General features: G+C 37.3%; 1 protein-coding gene across 8 annotated transcripts in view; it reads left to right on the top strand.

Moving 5' to 3' along the window:
• Pdlim5 (PDZ and LIM domain 5) overlaps positions 1-20,353 on the top strand; it is a 166,298-nt gene that overhangs the window by 28,578 nt on the left and 117,367 nt on the right. For all 8 annotated transcript variants that reach the window (XM_085677620.2, XM_085677621.2, XM_085677622.2 and 5 more), the window contains exon 3: positions 17,948-18,099. In XM_085677620.2, the coding sequence (XP_085533746.1) occupies positions 17,948-18,099 (152 nt within the window). The remainder of the gene's footprint in view (positions 1-17,947; positions 18,100-20,353) is intronic.

The following is a 20,353-nucleotide window of genomic DNA, read 5'->3' on the forward strand; positions in this document are numbered from 1 at the left end:
TCAGAGTTTCTGAAACCTTGTAAAAGTATTTGAAAATCTGTGAACTTTATTAGCATCTGAATTCTTTAAATAATTTGGTGCCAAACGAATGTGGGCATATCTTGTTAACATTTTAATAGAGCTTGCAAACTAGCTGATCTGTATTCATAATATCAAGAAAATTTTTTGTGGAGTTATGTACACATATATTTTAAAATACTGGAGAATTGAAGATCGAGCAAAGACTGGGAAGTAAAACAGAAACGAAGTGTAAAAGGAGAAGACTGGGAAGATGGTTCATTCAATGACATCATGCCATGCAGTCATGAGGACCGATGCTCAGATTTGCATGAATACATGCTATGCAGTCATGAGGACCGATGCTCAGATTTACATGAATACATGCTATACCGTCATGAGGACCAATGTTCAGATTTGGATGAATACATGCTATGCAGTCATGAGGACTGATGCTCAGATTTGGATGAATACATGTTATGCAGTCATGAGGACCGATGTTGAGATTTTTTTAGCACTCTGTAACGAGCTGACTCTGGCAGTTTCAGTGCTGGGAGGCAGAGACAGGAAGGTCCCTGGGGCTTGCTGACTAGTCATTCCAACCAGTTGGCGATTTTGTGTCAATCAGGGAGATGCCCCAGTGTCTACCTTTGGCCTCCACAGACACATGCATAGGTAAACGTACTCACACACATGCAGACATTGTACACATGAGACAGAAATTGTCTGGAACATTGTGAAAAATGAAACCATAACAATTAGAACATGTTTACTTTTATAAATTTTATTTTTAGCTTTTATATTCACTTCCACAAACTTTTCATATACGAAATATAACGATTTATTTTTTTTTCTTGGTATTCCTGTTAACTTAAGTATTTCTTTTTTTTAGCTTTTTAAAATTTATTATTAGACTACTAAGATAATCTTTGATAGCTAACATAGGAATGCTGTCTATTAATTGTCAGTATGTGATAACACCAAATATCAAGAATAAAATTTAGCTATTTTTAATGGAAATTTTGTAGCAGTTTGAGTTTACCATAATTCTGTTGGTTAAATCTAACAAAAATGTAGGATTTGTGTGTTTGTGCGTGCGTACGTGTGTGTGTGTGTGACTCATTAGATTGAAAGATATTGGAGATTTTCAAGGAGTAGTTCTTCTGTGATAGTTGGAAAGCTGTCTTGTTATTTCATTAATCAGTGATATATGATATGTTTATATCCCTCCCTTTTATGTAGCCTCCTCAGAGAGAAGCTTTCATATCCATGAGGCAGAAGGGAGATCCTCCTACCACAGGAAAGTTTTGTCATGTATGTGGGTGTGTGGGCCTATGAGTGTATGTGCACCTGTGTGTGTGGAGGACAGAGGATGGTGCTGTTCTGTTATTTTGCCTTGTTCCTTTGAGACAGGTTTTCTCATTCAGTCTGGAGCTTGGGTTTAGGCGAGGCTGGATACAGGCATGCTTTGTTGTGGCGCTGAAGACCCAGGTTACACTAACTTTTCCGTAGTGATGAGGATCTGGGTTTAGGCTCTCATGCTCGCATAACCAGAACTCCGAACTGCTGAGCCATCTCTTTCCCCAGGATTTCTTCTATTACTAGTAAAGTCACACAGACTCTTAGGAACCATTTTGTGTTAAAAGATACTAGCTATGTGGAGCTATTTCTCCATCTACCAAGCAATGGGTTTCCAGGGGAAGATGGCTGGGTATCCTCTGAGTCTTCAGTTCTGATGCTGTATACACCTGTAGACAATGTCATAGTCTATACATGGAGGGCTTAGTCCCGTCAGACTGTTCCCATCTGATGCCCGTTGTAAGCAGTAGGTTGTTATTTACATTCAGGGTGTGTATTGAGGTTCCCATATGCCCCTCCTTGGGTTTAATTGATTTGGTAGAGTGGCATCTTTTACTTTTATTTCCCATAAAAGATACTACAACAAGTGTAGGTGAACAGCTAGATGGAAAAGCTTGTATATTGTCCAGTACCATGCAAGTCCAATACCTTGACTGCCTTCAGGGAGATGGTTCCCCCAGGTGAAGAATGAAGGTCAAGTCAGTGCCAGCTTTTCAGGCACTGAGTCAAAACTTCCATGTCTGACCTCGTGTTTATTCTTCTCATACATTTAACCTCGGTAAAACTTTGGCAAGAAGTTTCTAAGTGACAGCTATTACTCACTATAGAGCTTTAGGCAGAGTAACATCGAAACTCCCTAGGAAGGTAAAAAAGCACCTGTGACCACTACAACAACAATGAGTTCTAGTGACTGATAAACAGAGCTCAGGACCTCGGCCTAGAGGAAGAACCAGTGAGAAGATAAGGATAGATTCTATTGGTGGAGGATGCAAAGTACATAGGGCCTCTTTGATGGGGATGGGTTGTATTCATTGAGAGACAGAGCTCAGGATTAGGGTCTAAACCAGTGGTTCTCAACCTGTGCGTTCTGACCTCTTTGGCAAACCTCTCACTCCAAAAGTATTTACATTATGATTCATAATAATTGCAAAGTTACAGTAATGAAGTAGCAACAAAACTAATTTTATGGGCCTGGAGAGATGACTCAGTGGTTAAGAGCACTGGTTGCTCTTCCAGAGAACCTAGGTTCAATTTCCAGTATTCACAAGGTGGTTTATAATCACCTGTAACTCCAGTTCCAGACATCCTCTGCAGGCATCAAGTGTGCATGTGTGCACATGTGTTGCACAGACACACACTAAAACAAAACACCCATCCAAATAAAGATAATATAATAATAATAATCAAGAATTGTAAAATTTAATGGAATAACAAGAAGTCACCAGGTTGACCACTTTTCACTTTGGCATTCTACGTGGCAAGGAGTCATTTCCTTCCTTTGAAGAAAACAGGCCCTGTGATTGACAATTCTGGTTTCTTCAATGCTTCCTGGAAGCTGTGCTTCCTACAGTATATGACAAGGTGTATAGGAGGGGCAGTATTCATGCTGCCTCTGTGTGTTCCACTTTCCAGACACTACCATGTGTTTAGCTATCCAGAGTTCTTTGTAACATTTTTATGGAGACCTTTTTTATATGACTAATTGATTAGATCTTTGCCTATTGCTGACCAGTTCAAATGCTTCCCTCTGCCCTTTTTCTTTCCAGTAGAATGTTGGGCAGGATGTTTAAGCTCTTTATTCATGCCTTGGTCTTTCTGCACTCCTCATCTTGGTGCTGCCTAAGGCCTCTGAACCATCAGTCATCTCAGAGATAGGCAGAAGTTATTCCTACCAACTTAGAACTTCAAGAACTAGATTTTAGAATCTGTATGACAGAAAATAGTGATGAGAACAAAATATCCATCTCATGGTATCACAGTTTAATTGTGCAAGAATCACTACTTTATGAAATATTGTGTTAAATATTTGACTTTATTATCCTATTGCTAAAAGTATTTTTTTTGCATTTTTAATTCTTTCTTTGAAAATCTCATATATGTTACTTCATTTGCCCAAATAATCACACAGAAACTTTATTAATTACAGCGCTGTTTGGCCTAGTAACTCAGACTTCTTATTATGTAACTCTTACATCTTAAAGTAACCCATTTCTATTAATCTGTGTATCGCCAGGAGGCCGTGGCTTATCAAGTAAGATTCTGGTGTCTGTCTCCTTCAGCAGTTACATGGCATCTCTCCAACTCTGCCTACTCTCTCTTTATCTCTCTTCTGATTTTCTACCTGACTTTATTCTGCTAAGCCATTAGTTGAAGCAGCTTTATTCTTCAACCAATAAAAGCAACACATATGCAGAAGGACATCCCACATCATGTATGCAGTGTGCTTTGGTTATATCCATTCCCTGCTTTCTCCAACTCTTCCCAGAGGATCCCTCAAATCTCCAACCTCATGTTCTCATTTTTTATTTTTAAAAATAACCTACATAGTCCAACTATTGCTGCTTACTATATGTGCATGATTGTGGGTGCTATCAGTAGCCACACCTCCAAAGAAAAGTGACTGCCCCTCCCCCAGCAGCCCTCATCCACCAGTAGCTTCTCAGTTAGGTGTGAAGCCTAATGAGCCCTTCCCCCATATCTGCAGCATGAAACTGACTTGATGTTGTAGTCAGTCTTTTGAAGGTGACCCCAATTGTTGCGCAATGACTGTGCCATGTAGAGAAGATAGCATCTACAGTATTTCTTCCCATCTTCTGACTGCTGCTTTCTTTCTGCTCCCTCTTTTGTGATGTTCCCTGAGCCTTGGGTGGAGGGATGGGCACTCACTATCCTTGTCTTGGTAAGTTAACCACTCATGAGTCTATTAACCACATAAATGAGCTCTCTGACCAGTGATGAGAGCAGCACTGATCATAACCATAATATTTAGAAGGCAGTTTGGGTAATATCAGATAAAAGTAATTTTTAATACTACGTATTTCTGGCTTTTTCACTTTTCTGATGGTGGTTATTTTTCTGTAACATGTAACATTCTTGGTATTTTATCTGAGCAACTGACTTAAAACTTTCCTTATAGCTTTGGAAACTTGGAAGCCTCAATATCAAGGTGCTAGACTGAAGGCCAGATGAAGGCTTACTTAACCTTAAAGATGGTATCCACCATATATGGTGAAAAGATAAAAGGATTAACAGACATCTTTAAACATCTTATAAAGAAAGGCAGTATCCTTACTCATGGGGATGGAACCCTCATGACATAATCAATTCGCAAAGACTTCACTTTTTAATACAGATTTTCAGATTAGTTTTCAGCATAGGAACTGGGGGAAAACAGGGAAATAATCAGACCTTAAAAATCCTTGCCCCCCCCAAAATCTGTGGCCCTCCAGATCCACATGAAATATATTCCTTGCATTAAATAGCTTCCAGAGTTCTTTAAGTTGCTCATTATCAACTCAAACCTCCAAATTACTATCTAAATTAAATATGACCAAGACTTAAGGTGTGAGTGATCCTGAAGGAAATTGCTTTCCAAATGAGAGTCCCTAAAATCAATGTTTCCAAAACACAACAGTACAACAAATATAGTCTAGACATTCCCATCCCCAAAGGGAGAAAAGTGATGATTTTCCAACTAAGTCTAAAATTTCATCTTAAGATTGAGAATCATCTTTTCACTGTCATGGCCTTCTTCTAGATCCACTTGGAGGGCAAAAGGCCTCCAAGGCTCAGGTGACAGGGGAGCTATTCTGTGTCTATTGGGAAAGGGTTGTGCTCCAGCTTTCTAATGGTTGGAGTCTGGTACCTGAAGCTTTCCTAGGCTGAAATTTCATGACTGTGTTCTCTCCCTTTCCAAGCCCTTTCCTCATGGGTTTCCTAGGCATTGTCTTAGTGAGGGCTCTGGAATACTCCTCCCCCAACCCCAGTGTTTGGGTCGGGGACTACTATACTCCTCTAGCTAGCATTCTGTTTACTAATATTAGCTAATGTCTGAGAGGATTGAACATTGTTCTATAGTAGTACTCATTTGAACCCTTGCCAGTTATTGCTTCTTTTCCAACATTGTCTGCTTTTTTCTAGCATGTGCTGCACTCCAAACACTTCTAATCAGTATCTTAAGCTGCTTCCTTCGGTTTTAGTTATATATTATAGCATCACCCCATTGCTCAATAGCAGTTTTTGTCTTAGTTCATTTTACTGTTACAGCAAATTTTTTAGCTGTAGAAATTTATAGCCTGCACACATTCATAGCTCAGAGTTCTGGAGACTGAGAAGTCCTAGGTCAAGCCACCAGCAGAGTCGGGTCTAATGAAAACTCATTGGTGCTTTATCACTATGTCTTACAAAGCAGAAGACCAAATGGCTCTCTAGAGGCTCTTTTGTGAGAACACTATAATCTTTTTCATAAGGATGTGGCCCCTTTAACCTAATCTTACTTGGGTGAAGTCCTCTCCACTAAACATCACATGGCAGGGTTAGACTTCAACACAGGAATTTGGGGGGCATGTAAACATTCAGAGCATAGCATTTGCATGATGTAAACATATACAGACAGTACAGTGAACATAGTATTTTCCCATCTAGGAATAGGACTAACTACAGCTAAAGATGATAGTGCTACTAAGAAAAGAAAAACAAAAGAAGCTGTGTATACCATTAACTCTGAAACTTCCTTGATTTTCATCTTTGTGGATTCTTTGTCAAACCTATCAAATTTTATTGAATTTAGGTTTCATTTATATTTTGTTTTTGGATCCAAATACTGTATTTTACATTTATTATATGTTGCTTTATCTTGAAGATGTGAAGAACTTTGGGTCTTTGTTGCAGAGTACAGCACATTTTTTTCTACACCTTTTTTCCCCCCGTGTAAGTTGATATGCATTCCTTCTAAATTTACCAAGTTGATTTGGAAGGAAATTGTTAGAAATCAGTGTTGAATCAACTCTAAGAATTTGAATTTGTGTTACTGACTTCTCTGATTGTAGATTTTTTCAATGTGGGAATTTAGAAAAGATACGATTGACTAGATACCTAAATATATGTGTTAGTCCACTTTTTTTTTTAATCTCTGTGACCAAATACTTGATATTTAAACATGGGGTTTATTTTGACCTACTGCTTCAGAGATTTCAGTACATAGTTTTTTTTACTTTGTTGCTTCTGGGCCTGTGGTGAGGCAAAACATCCTGGTGGCAGAAAGGGATGGGGGCAGAACATTGTAGTAGCAGGAATAAGGGGCCAGAGGAATGAATCTGCCTGTACTTGCTGGTTTCTTCCCCTTTTCATTCCAGATAACCCCATCCTTTGTCTTGGGAACTCTCATGGCGACATCTAGGACATGTTAATAATATCTTAATTTAGTCAAATTATCAACACAATTTAACCATTGCAATATAGTTTTACACTTTTGAATGAAAAAAGATGAATATATCAAAAATTGATTTGAGTTAGGGTTGGGCCATGGTGTCAACTTTTTGTTTTTATATCCATTCAAGGAGATGACTTTGGTTTGCAGATGGTTTCAATGGAAAATATGATGCCCAGTACTTTCCTCTTTCATTTGTTCCAATGAAAACAAAACACAAGAAATGTAATGCTTATTTGAAAAAAAAAAAACCCAAAAACCAAAACCTACCATTTTCTACCTCTGAAATCTGGGAGTGGAGCGTGCCTCAGAGTAGCACCCTTCCCCTAGTCTGAAATTTGCCCTATCTCCCTAGAGAACAGTTAGTGAAAATTTGTTATTATTCTAGTGGCTTTGGACTAGAGCCATTTTTATTCCATAAAATGTGCTATTGACTTAGAAACATTTTGTGGAGTCTGTTTCCCATCTGAGTATTTCTGAGTAATAAGCTGTATGTCTCAGCATGTTAGTCTGTGTCTTGGTCCTGTAATATTGCATAGATAGCTGGAGAAATGATAAAATACAGTCTTCTGCTTCTGGAATGTGAGTTTCCAAACTTGAATGAAAGTTTGCTATTCTCTCTTCTTTCTGTCTTGCTTATCCAGGAATAAACTTAATGAGAATGACCAGCTGAGAATAATAAGTAACCAATGGGTTACTGGGTGTATTTTCTTAGAAATACAATCTTAATGTTTAACCTTCTATGTTTATTAAAGAGATATTAGCATAATGTTAATTTGTGAACTAAAAGGGTAAACTAACATTCTAAAAATGAGTTCTTTAAAACCTTTTTCTATCTGATCCCTGTCACTTTAATGCAGAAATGGAAAGTGTAGAAGTAAAAAACTATCTAATATACTGCCTGGTGATTATTTAGTCAGTGGGTAGGGACGTATATATTTTTTCTGCCCATTATTCCTACTCAGACTTTAAAGACTGTAACTGTATATTAGTCTTCTCTTTCTGCAGAGCTACACTCGTACATGAAGGTAGTTTGTGTAGTGTGGTATGGTTAATGTTCACATCAACCATTTTCTCAAAGAATGAAACCTATGTCTGACAGCTAACTCCAACTCCTTAAATTATTGCAATAGTCTCTCACTGAACTTGGAGCTCACTGATTTGGCTAGACTGCCTGCCTAACAAACTTTAGGGATTTGCTTATGTGGCCCCCCACCTCCCACTTGCTACTAAGATGCTTGCCACCATGGCTGGCTTTTCACTGGGAGCTGGGGATCTGAACTCAGTTTCTCACACTTGTGCAGCAACCCTTTTTGCCAATTAAGAATTAAGACATCTCCCTAGCTCCCAAAGACTCAATTTTAGAATATCTTAGTTCTTTCTGTAGCCTTTCTCTATTCTGTTTTGCGCCATTCCTTCCTTACTCTCCCCCCCACCCCTCGCTCTCGCTCTCGCTCTCTCTTGGTTTTTCGAGACAGGGTTTCTCTGTAACTTTGGAACTTGCCCTGGAACTCACTCTTGTAGACCAGGCTGGCCTTGAACTCACAGAGATCCCCCTACCTTTACTTCCTGAGTGCTGGGATTAAAGGAGCCACAACTGCCCAGCTCTGTTTCTCTTTTTATCTGTCTGTCATCTGTTTATCTTTTGTTTGTTTTTTCTTTACCTGGACTGAGTTTAAATTGAGATTGTATAAAACAGCAGGTGAGAGAAAGGGCAGTGTCCTTGAATGTTTGTTCTCAGGATTGAATGCATAGCTTTATTGGAATAGTTATTAGATATTTATGTTATTAAGACTGTAGTTTTAGAAATTTAAGATATTTTTAAAGCTGTGCTTATCTCTTATTTCATGAGAAAATCTTTTTTCACCGTTAAAAATAAATATTTATTCTTCTTTTAGCATTCTTAAATTTTCCTGACATCAATGGAGTTTTATCTTGAGACATCTGAAGATGGTTTGCTTATGGGTTATGGGGAATTTTCTCCTTGCTCTACCAATATGCTGGTACTAGTGGTTAGGAGCCACACTTTGAAAAACTCTGTTCTAAGATTTCATTAAATCATAAGTTCTTCAGTTTTGGAATTGTACATGCTTTGAGAATTTGGGGAAAGTTTCACTATTTGGAAAATATGTATATGCTTGCGTGCGTTTTCAGATGACCTGTGAACAGAACTTGGTGGATGAAGGAGGAAGTCTTAATTCTTTTTAATCTGTTCCAGGGCAAACTGGGATTTATTAATTCTGTTTAACCTTTTAAGTTATGTTAGTTGTGACTTTGGTTTTGATTTTTCTTAAATTCTTTTCTCTAATTATTCCAGATAGGAACACTGGTTTTTCTATTTGTGACAGGTTTACTTAGTTATGAGATGTTAGTGGATGCATTCTGCTTACAAACAACCAAATCTTTACATTTTTGGTAGACTGATATTTACATACTAATTGCAAAAATCTTTGGGCATAGATGCACAAATTGGCTATAAAACACAACTATTAATGCGGCATTTCAGTAGTAAAGCACAGCTTAAGACGTTTGTGTTTTATTTGGATGTGGTGGGATAGAATAAGAAGTGGTGTCTAGTGAGCTGGTAATAGCATACATAGGTCTTGTGTTTGAATTAGGTGGTTCAGGAACTGCATAAGGCTAGAGACGTAAGCACTGGCTCACCTCTGTTCGGTTTGTAATTCATAATGACACATACTTTGAGGTATTCTCTTTACTGTTTCCATATAAAGTATTTTCCCCTAACTTTTGGGTAAAGTTGCTTACAGTTTGACTCACAAACCAAAAGACAGAACCCATAGTTAAAGTGCTTACATGAGTCAGAGTCTCATTTTTTTTTTTTTTTAATTCAGTGAGGATGTCAGGGATTGCTTGGTTAGCTTTGGCCTTTCTTCTGCTCCAACCTATAAAAAGCCAAAACTTTTTTTTTTTTAAAGAAAAAGGCATCAAATACAAAGCAAACTCAAGCTTTAAAGGGATACAATCAGACAACTTTCTATTGCTGTAACAAGATTTTTGGTTTGGGGTATTTTTATAAAGGTAAGAATTTGATTTAGCTCATAGTCTTGAAACACATTAAATCTTTGAGCCCAAATTTGTAGAATATAAAATAAAGTGAACCTTTGCATGCTTCTATTTTTTGGGGGTTGGTAGATAGATTAAGAAACTATTTCAACAAATGAAGGGAAATATAGTCCTTTTGCTAAGCCAATATTAGCAGAGTTGGATTAGTTTTGGAGAATGAAAGTTCAGGATTAGGCTCCATTCTTAGTGAAGGCCTTCTTGTCTGGGTAGCCGTGTGGTAGATGGCATCATGGGCTGAGTAAGTATGTAGTAGGAAGTCATGTGACAAGATGGGAAGGGGGTGGCTGTGCCCAGCCTTGCTCTAAACTTGTTCTTGTGGAATCTGAGGGTTCACAGGAAGCCCTTTGAGGACAGTGTGCCAGCAGTGCTTCCAGTATGTAAACCACAGCCACTCCATCACAGCTTCCAAACCAGTGACAGTCATTTTAAAATATCCTTTAGCAGCGTTTGAAGACTACTTTATGTATTGCCATTATACAACAACATAAGACGGACATGAAGTAGTCTACTGTAATAGTGTAAGATAGATTAATAAGGATTAGAGTGACAGCAAGCAGGTTGGGATCTGAGAAAAACCTCAGTGAATTCTTTTTAAAGAAATACTTAATGATCTTTTATTTATTCGCTTACTTTTTACATTGCTTCTTTTTGGCTTTTTAGCCTCTAACTGCTAATAAAACACCTGGCATTTTATTTGTGATATTGATGATAGGGTGGCGTTCACTCATCACTGGCAAGAAAACAAGTTCTCAGGTATAAATAATGGCTTTTTACATTCTTGTATGCTTTTGAGAGTTGTCGATGAAACAAACTACATTATAGTATAGCCCTGGGAAATGCACTGGAGACATGTTCTAGAAAGTTTCCACCGTAGACCCATGTTTTTGGATTCAATTTTTAAATTCTGTAAGAGATATAGTACATATTGAGAAATACGTTTTAAAACAAAATTAAACCTTACTTTTTAATTAGTTTTAAAATACTGAATTTTCCATTTCTTTGCCTCAAGAAAATTCTATTCATCAGATAGATAGAGCTTTTTACCTCCCCCTCGCCCCTCAAATATGGTTTTCATAATTTCATTAGAAAAACACTAGCTTTTATTTTCCCATGGTTTGGTTCTCATGGTTTTTTGACATGGGAAACTAGCGTTCCTTTCTGGAACTATCATATTTATTGTTCCTTTTTTACGTTTACTGAGTTGTTGGCATTCCTGCCATACTGGTGGTGCTAGGGTCATGTGTTTCCAAGCATTCCGAATTTGTTGAAAATATGCAGAAGGCAGAAAGCTTGGGCTTGGTAATGTCTCATTATGTAGGTATATGTCTCCCATTTGTTAGCCTACATGCTGTCTTCATTACAGACCACTTCCCAAAATAAGTTTGCTTCAGACTAACAATAACTGCTGTGTTTACTGAAATTCTGAAGTCGAAGTGCTGTTATGTCTATTTTAAAGCTGATTTCTACGGTGAACTTGGGCTTACATATTTTCAGTATATCGTATTTGTGCTGGTATTTTCTGATTTTTAAACTGTTACTCAGTTTCCAGTTGAAGGAATAAAGGTTTTTACTTGTTTGTTGAGCATGTCTTTCAATTTGGAAAGGTAAATTTTATTAGAGAGTTATAAGACCGAGTCTCTACTGTAGCCAGGCCTTGCACAGTTAAGCAGCTGAGTAGATGGTCACTGTCAAGAGGACTCTTGGGAGGTAGACTGGATGGTCTGAGCTCAGAGTGGATTGTTAGGGTTTTTAAAGGGGAAGCTCTGTTTCTGTGAGGAAGGAAGGTGTCCTCCAGTGTTGGCAGCTCCAGCTGGGTAGGGGTGACAGGGCAGTGTCACTTCAGAAGTCATGAGGAACTTTTTAGGGGTAAGAGAGTCTTTTAACCTGCATCTGTGGGAGATCCATCTTGTCTTGGTAGTTTGCCTGTCGCAGGTGTTTTATTTCATTTTAATTTTAAAAAGATGCAGTGCTGCTTTTTGCTCTTTCCTTAAACAGTTTGTGGACAAAACACTACTGGAACCATGTGTTTGTAAGAAAACTAAAGTTTAGGTACTTGCAGTTTTTAATTTTAATTAGGTTCTTACGTAAAATTTTTAATTAAGTAAAATTCATAAATAAATTAAAAAGCTACGTAACTTTAATGCTATAAATATAGCTGTGGAAACATTGGCTCTAAATTATACTAATTATAGCCATGCATGTTATTTTTCCAGCATCTATCAAGATGTGAAGGACTTCTGTTTAACTTACATAGTTTGTATATGTGTCTGTGGATGCATATTGAGAGACAAGGCTAGGTGTGTTTCCTGTCCCTGGGTGTATTTCCCTTGTCCTGGCTCCCTCTTCACCTTCTGTGATAAGTACCCTCTTGTTTTCTCCTCAGTGTTTCATGCTTTGCTTTACTATTAATCCTTCTCTCACCTTCTACTCAAGGCTTCTTCCCCAGCATCCACTTAGAATCTATTAGCCTCTTGGTACAGTGATGCACTTAATTCTCTTTTTTTCTTTTTTATGATTTATTTATCTTTATTTTATGTGCATTGGTGTCAAGGTGTCAGATCCCCTGGAACTGGATTTTCAGACAGTTGTGAGCTGCCATGTGGGTGCTGGGAACTGAACCCGGGACCTTTGGAAGAGCAGTCAGTGCTCTTAACCGCTGAGCCATTTCTCCAGTCCCTGATGCACTCAATTCTTACGTGAAGCCCGTGATAAGTTATCACCATACTGTGGTGATGGAATTTGGGTTATAGAAAGCAGGACAGGAAGATGCTCCAATAGACCAGGAAAGACATTTGTAGACAGGTTTTTCCATTAGGACACCAACTCACAAAAAATGTCACAGAGACTTATTATTAATTATGACAGCTTGGCCTTAGCTTAGGCTTGTCCAACTAGCTCTTAAGACTTAAATTAATCTGTATTTTTAAATCTCTGTTCCTGTCCGTGGCTTGGTTACCTTTATTCTGTAGTGTCCATCCTGTTTCTCTAACTTTTGGCTAGAGATTCTGTCTTCCTTCTTCCCAGAGCTCTCTGTGTCCAGAAACCCTGCCTATATCTCTTGCCTAGCTATTGGTTGTTTCGCTTTTTATTAAACCAATCAGAGTGACAAATTCTCACACAGTGTAAAGAATATTTCAGAACAGACTTATGAGTGAAGGAAGGGAATAGTTGGCTTTTCTTTTAGGAAGGGAAGGAAAAGACAAAAGCAGATCTGACCAATATGAATAATAAGATTTAATCATTATGAACTTATAAGAAAAATAGAGAAAATTTATTGTGTGATTTGATATTTATTAGCATTATGATTGTCAGTAAGTGGCTCCATGAGGCATGCAAAATTTTACTCAATCATTTTCAAAGATAGCTGGAGCTTAGAGGTTAGGCCAGGTGACACAACCAGCAAAGAGTGTGAATATGGACTCTTTATTGTCTCTCTTCAAAGCCTGTGCTCAATAATGTATGAATGTACCAAGTCCTTCAACCAGTTGGAAGCTCTTTTTCTCAGCTGTAGAACAGATCAAGAGTACCTGACGATAATAAAGAATATTGAAGGGTGTCCTGAAGTTTCTCACAGTTGATGTACAGTTGATGTTCAGTACATAGTACTATTTGCTTTATGACTCCCTCCTTACTTAGAACAGTAAAAGACACGAGACTGGATGAACTACCTCCTACAGTGCTGGAGGAAGGATTACTGTTGGGTATTTCCAGTGAAATAAGATGAGCTGGGGGAAGCCCAAGGCTCTCATTCTGTTTTTCACATGCCTCAGGCCGTCTCTGTTCTCTACTTAGTGAAGTCTGCATTTCTTTTTAAGAGGAAAATGTAATGCATAATTACAGATAATGAGTTAAAATGCAGCTATTTCTATAGTGTAGTGATGATCGACCCTTACCCTCTAAGATACTGATTTCTTAGCACACAGTGTCCTACGTTGTCTCCTTTTCAGTGTTGGCAAACAAGATTGAATTCAGAGCTAGTCCCAATGTGTGCAGCCACATTAGCTAGCAACCCCAGTGAGACCAGATAGGGAAGAATCTTTAAAGAAACACATAGCTACAACTAAGTCTATACATCCGTCAGCTAATAGTGCTGACGGATGTATAGAAAGAGTAAAGGGAGAAGCATTTCTCTGTCGTTAGTTTGATTTATACTGAGCTTGACTCAGGAACCTCTGATGGCTGTTTATTCCTACACATTCTGTCTTTACAGAGGATGGGCGACTGCTGTATAACACACACAGGGTATACTGGTGACAGGAAATAGTTGCTACTTCAAATAAATGTAGCTATTCAGACTTTTTCACGTGTTGTAAAAGATGAACTGTATAAATAGTGAGTGACCCTAGCTGTTCCCTAACTGGTGAATAGAAAATGAAAATATGGCATATTTACAGTTACTTCTCAGCTAGTAAGGAAAGTAAAATTAGTGCGTAAAAAGGTGAACCTGGAGAAAATCCTGACTGAGATAATCCAGGCCTAGAAAGATAAACATTGTAAGTTTTCTTTCTTTTATGAATGTTAGGTATGTGCTTTTCATTTGGAATACTCCCAGAGGTCAGGATATCACTAGGGGTCATGAAGGGAAGGAGAAGGCACTGGTGTAAGGTCTTAAACGGAAATTATGGACAGGGAGGGATAAATTGGGGTTGGGGAGGGGAGGGTAGGTTAGAAGATGGAAACTGGGAGGGATAAGTGATGCTAAAGACTTTTCAGAGAAGCCATATGAAAACCTACTACTGTAGATGCTTCCTAAGATATATGCACACGTACATAAAGAATTAAAATGAATTATAAGGATTAGGATGGGACAACAGAGGATAACAAATAAAGACCCAGTCCCAGAAATAGTTGTTAGCCTTTGACACCCCCCGAGCACCCAAACATTTCAGGCTATTATTACCTGCGCTCGTAGTTTCCCTCCAGAACTTGCCAGTTCATTTTCCTTTTGCCAATAGTGCTGTGACAGTGTGTGAGCTATATAAAGAACAATTTTATTTAGGATTACCATTCTGGAAGTCCAGCTTTAAAGGACCACATGTGGTTATAGCATTCTTTCTAATAAACCCCCATGGTGTACAGAGAGGATGTCACTTGGGAAGGAAGGAGTGGCTGGGCAGACTCCATTTCTGTTCATTTTATAGTCACCAGGATTTTATAATGGGAACCCTATCCTAATGACCATATTGAATACTAATCACAAAGGGCTCACCTTCTAACATCATAGTCAGATTAAGTTTCTTAAGTACTTTACAATGAAGATTAAATCTCAGCACATAGATCTTTGGGGGCACATTCATACCATATTTAAACTTCAGCAACCACCATTTTGGAAATGTGTAACTAGATAATAGGTAAGATTGAGGTGAAAGATGATTGGGGTGTGGTCAGAAGAGGAAAAGAGTAGGACTGACCACATTTAGTTATTTTCCTACGTGTGGTACTCAAGAAAGAGACAGAATTCATGAAGCTGTATGAGATTTTTCTGTTCCATAACCTAAAGGTAAGGGCAAGATAAAGACAGTTCTGAGAGAATGCTGGAAAGTTAGTTATGAACATTTTGAGACTACGCTAGGAACTCAACAAATAGTAGGCATATGGAGCCAGGGTGTATAAAACTTTTATTGATCCTGTTTTGACATTATATTCTTTCTGCATCATGTCTTTCCTTTATATAAGTGCTGGAAAGAAAGTATTTAAATTGTTTCTGTTTACCATATTTAAAACAAGTGCCACAGGCTTCCCTACTTATGTTTTAAGATTTCTGCATGTGAGGATGCTGAGGTAATTAAGGTGAATATATATTTCTGTTTGTTTATTTTACTTGTTTGCTTGTGCCTCTTGACCAAAATGAAGTATAGGATGAGCTGTTTAATGTATGGTTGCCTTCATTATCTGTATTACGAATTTTAATGTATTTGCTTATTTTAATAGGGATTAGCTGTCCCTTTGTATTTTGGGCTAATTTTTACTTTGTGATGAGACCTGTAACTTTGTAATGGTAGGTTGCATATCATCATTTATGTAATTTCCACAGTTTTCGTGACAGCAATCTGAGGTCTAGGGAATAGTAACAACTAGCATTTACCGAGTTGTTATCATGTAATCGTGTAACAATCCTTTAAATGTGTGAATTGACCTCCCCAAATCACATACACAGGAGCGGGGAAAATGGCTCAGCAGTTAAGAACACTGGCTGCTCTTTGAGAGGACGTAGGTTCAATCCTCAAGCACCCACATGACAGCTCAAATCTGTCTGTAACTTCAGTTCCAGGGAAACTGGTTCCCGCATACATACTTCGAGGCAAAACATCAATGTATATAAAATAAAAATAAGCAAATTATTTTTAAAAATAATCACATACAAAGTAATGGCATGGTTGGTCTCAGCAACTGTTTCCTGTGTAAATGTGCCTCACAGTTTCTATAATCTAGTTTTATGCAGTTGAGATGAACAGTTAATATATTTTCTACTCTTGGGTAAATGTTTTCTTTTATATTTAAATTAATAAAAGGAAATACATTACATTAGCTTGCATATTATTTAGCACAGTGAAATCAATGTTAGTAGAATGCATGCTTACTGAAAGTCTGGGTTGGGATGAAATGTCATGTTTGTCATTTTATTACTCAGCACTGTTTTCTTGAATTTTAGATCTAAATGATTACTTTTGTATAGTGGGATATGTCTGTCTTAAGGAAGATAATATTGAAAACCTAAACGAACATAATGTTCTGTATTTATTCCTTTGCCCCAAATTATGTAGTATTGCACTCAGTTCTAATTTAGTAAATTAAGAGTTTGTTTTGTTTTCTTTCTTTGTTTTAATTAGTATCTTTTTATTAAAATTTCTTTTTAAGCCTAGACAACAATGAGGACTCTAAGAGAGACATTCATAGATGTAATCTACATGGGTAGTAGAAAAAGACAAGATCTCCTGAGTAAATTGGGAGCATAGGGACTTTGGGAGAGGCAGGGAGGAGGGCAGAGAAAAATGTAAAGCTCAATAAAAATCAATAAAAATATACTATGATGATGGGAAAATATTTGTAACTTAAGAGCTAGCTACTTAAGTATTTTCAAGTGTACAATTAGGCTGTATTAATAGTACTCATAGTGTTATGTAGTTGTCATTTCTATTTATTGCAAATTTTTATTGTCTCAAATAGGATCGCTAAAACATCTTACTTTTTGATTTTGATATGGTCCATCTATCTTTAGCCACCTATATAATGTAATAATCATAATAATCTGCTTAGGCTAATGAATGCTGAGTTTGTCATTGTTAGAATGGTTCCTTTTGTTTGTATTTGTTTCATATTTCCATCTATTATGAAAACTGCATTGTTTTTCTACATATTGTAGTTTTATATTTACTTTCCAGAGGCAGTGAAACACATATATTTGCAGCTTGTAGGAGATCGAACTAAATGATGTAAACATTCAGATGTTTTTATTGAGTATCCAAAGAAACACTGGATGTTAAGGATTGTTATACGCAAAAAAGTCTGGCAGTCTCAAATCAATGCATTTCCTCTCCTTTCTGTTAGATGCCTAGAGCAGGAAGCACACCCAGTAGAAAAGATATTTGGGCCTGTGATCTAACAGAAGTTAATCCGCAGATGCGGATGTAAGCTGGACTCAGGAGAAGGAGGATGCCAAGATCCTCCTTTCATGAGTGTGTGCAAACAGAAATGCAACAGTTTAAAGAGTTTTCAAAACTGAGGTTTAAAATTAATACTTTGTTTTAGAGTTTATTCCTTTTCTTTTGCTGTAACACGAAATTTTCATGGATACTTTGCTTCTCTTTCTGTTTCTTAACCATCACACACTACTGTTGCGTAGAAAATAACAAAATTATAGGAGACCATTTTTCAGAATATTGGTTTTTAATAAAGAATTTAAGAAAAAGCTTGACAGTCATTTCCATTTAACTTCTTTTTATCAAGCAAGATAATTTTATGTTGCTCTAATAATATATTAATACAGGTTTTTGTTGTATTCACAAAGTGTAATTTTATCTACATTAGTGTTCTTGTGTTTTAAACAGTGATGTTTCTAATAGGGTTTATTTATTGCAGCTGAAAGATGGTGGCAAGGCATCACAGGCGCATGTGAGAATAGGCGATGTGGTCCTCAGCATTGATGGAATTAGTGCACATGGGATGACTCATCTTGAAGCCCAGAACAAGATTAAGGGCTGTACAGGCTCTTTGAATATGACTCTGCAAAGGTAAGATGAATTTTGTTGCTGAGGGAGAACTCAACCCTGAGAAACTATTTCTGTATGTTTGATTCATGCTGTGCAAGAAGCAGTTTCTATACTGCTGTTTTTGGTAAATAAATAAAAAGTATAGTGGCTCTTAAATTAGATATTCTTGCAGCATGTAAATTGATGAAAACTTTGAGGCACTTTTCATATCATCCATATCTTCATGAACATTGCTTGCATGGTTTCGAGAATTCAAGAATTCTTAAAAACTTTCAGTAGGGCTCAGGTTAATTCTTACTGTGGAATAAATATTTCTTATTCTGAGCAGTATATTAGGGTAGGGCCTTCTATGATATGGTTTGACTTTCTCTAGTGTCTTTTTGCCTTTATTATTAAGACTGGACTTCTAAATTTACGACTTTTTGTTGTCGTTAAATTCTTTTGTCCGCAACAATAAATTGTACTCTTACTGATGATAATAAGCCACTGTTTTGAGAATCCCAACAATGGGCCTGCTTTGCAATCACTGTATCACAGTGCTTGTTAAAAGCAGTGTTGCCACACTGAATCAGACGTGGATACGAGGATCAGAGGTGTATGCAGTTGAGCTCCCTGTTATTGTCACATATTTAATGTGCGAGTTAATGCAGTATCTCTGGCTTAGCATGAAGGAGAATCAGCTTTGAACTTTATGTATAAGGATGGAGCCTGATTATTACCAGGTCATAAAGTCCTGGTTTTAATGATTTCTATTAAGAAATGATGGTATTTTTATTCTTTGAGAATTCATGCATACATACGATATATTTTGATTATTTACCCCCTAGCCCTCCCTAAGTGGTTGATAGCATACCTTCCTCTGAAACAACTTCACCTCCCATCATTTCGGGGAGGCAGGACCCACCCTCCCACCTGGCATCAGGGAAAATTTCTAGTACTTATAGTTACTTAGATTTATAGATCTAGTTTGTTGTGTTATGATTGTCTAACCAACTGAACCTTTGTGTTTTTGTAAGTTGAAGAATTTTTTTTTCAGTGCTGCCACTGAATCAGCAGTTATACATACATAAATTTTTGATAGCTGTACATTTTAATGCATGGAAAGATGATCGGTGAATGATGAAACCAGTCTAATGCTAGTGTTTCCATACTGCTTGTCTGTAGAAGCATGCAACATAAGCATTATTACTGATTAAATGAAGATACACATTTTTCTTTATAGGCATTTTTGCCAAGTTTGATTTTGAAGGGAAACAACAGTAGTTGTCTGAGATGTCAAGAATATAAAACAAATACATATGATGATGGGTGCTCCGTACACCCTAAAACTGAATCCATATAGCTGCATAAGCTCTTTTGTGGGCTTTGATCATTTTTTTAATACCAGCATTCCTGTTTTCACATTGTCCTCTTTATTTTATAATCCAGACACTAGAGTCCTTATTTTTATAAACCAGGATTCACTATTTTATTTTCTTTTGAAAACACTGAGTCTCATAAGAATAGATGAAAACCAGATGTTACCCTGTTTGGATGCATTTCCAACTCCAGCCGTCTGCTACTAACTCTAATAAAGCTACTGAAGCACAAAATCTGACTAACATAAAACCAACTCAATATTATAAACATTGGGGGTTCTGTTCTGTTGAATCTTATTTTTCTTTTTCCAACATTGAGATTCAGGGACTCAGAATATAAGAATTTTAGATTTCTGTTTTAATTAATTGTAATTTTCTTCATGTTTCTGAACTTATTATATAATAGGAGCCCTTTATGATATTAATGTGTGCATGTGTGTGTCTCTCTCTCTGTTGTACGTGTGTGTAAGTAAGTAAGTTAGATTCACCTCGGCTCTCAGGTTCCACCTACCTTGTTCTTTGTAGTTTTCGTTGTCTTGGTACTCATTTGTTAGACCTAGCTGTTCTGTTAGGGAGTTCTAGGGACAAACCTGCATGTTTTTACCTCCCCAGTGCTGGGATTAGAAGTATGGGCCATCACTCCTGGCTTTTTTCATGAGTTCGGAGGGTCAGCTAGGTCCTTTGGTTTGTCTGTCAATCACTTTGTTGACAAAACTATCTCTCCAGCCCTACTATGGATATTTTTCAAAATGTATGACATAACATTGGCAGTTCTACTGAAAAAAGTGCTTTGACTTTTTAAAGAGAAAATACAACACTGAAAAATTGTCATTGAGTCTCTCCTACTACAGCCCGTCTCTTTTTCAGTTCTTTTTCTTGTATCCCAGCAAATATTCTGAACTTGAGTATTGTCATTA

This window comes from Myodes glareolus, chromosome 17, assembly GCF_982192425.1.
Source record: "Myodes glareolus chromosome 17, mMyoGla1.1, whole genome shotgun sequence".
Lineage (NCBI taxonomy): Eukaryota > Metazoa > Chordata > Mammalia > Rodentia > Cricetidae > Myodes > Myodes glareolus.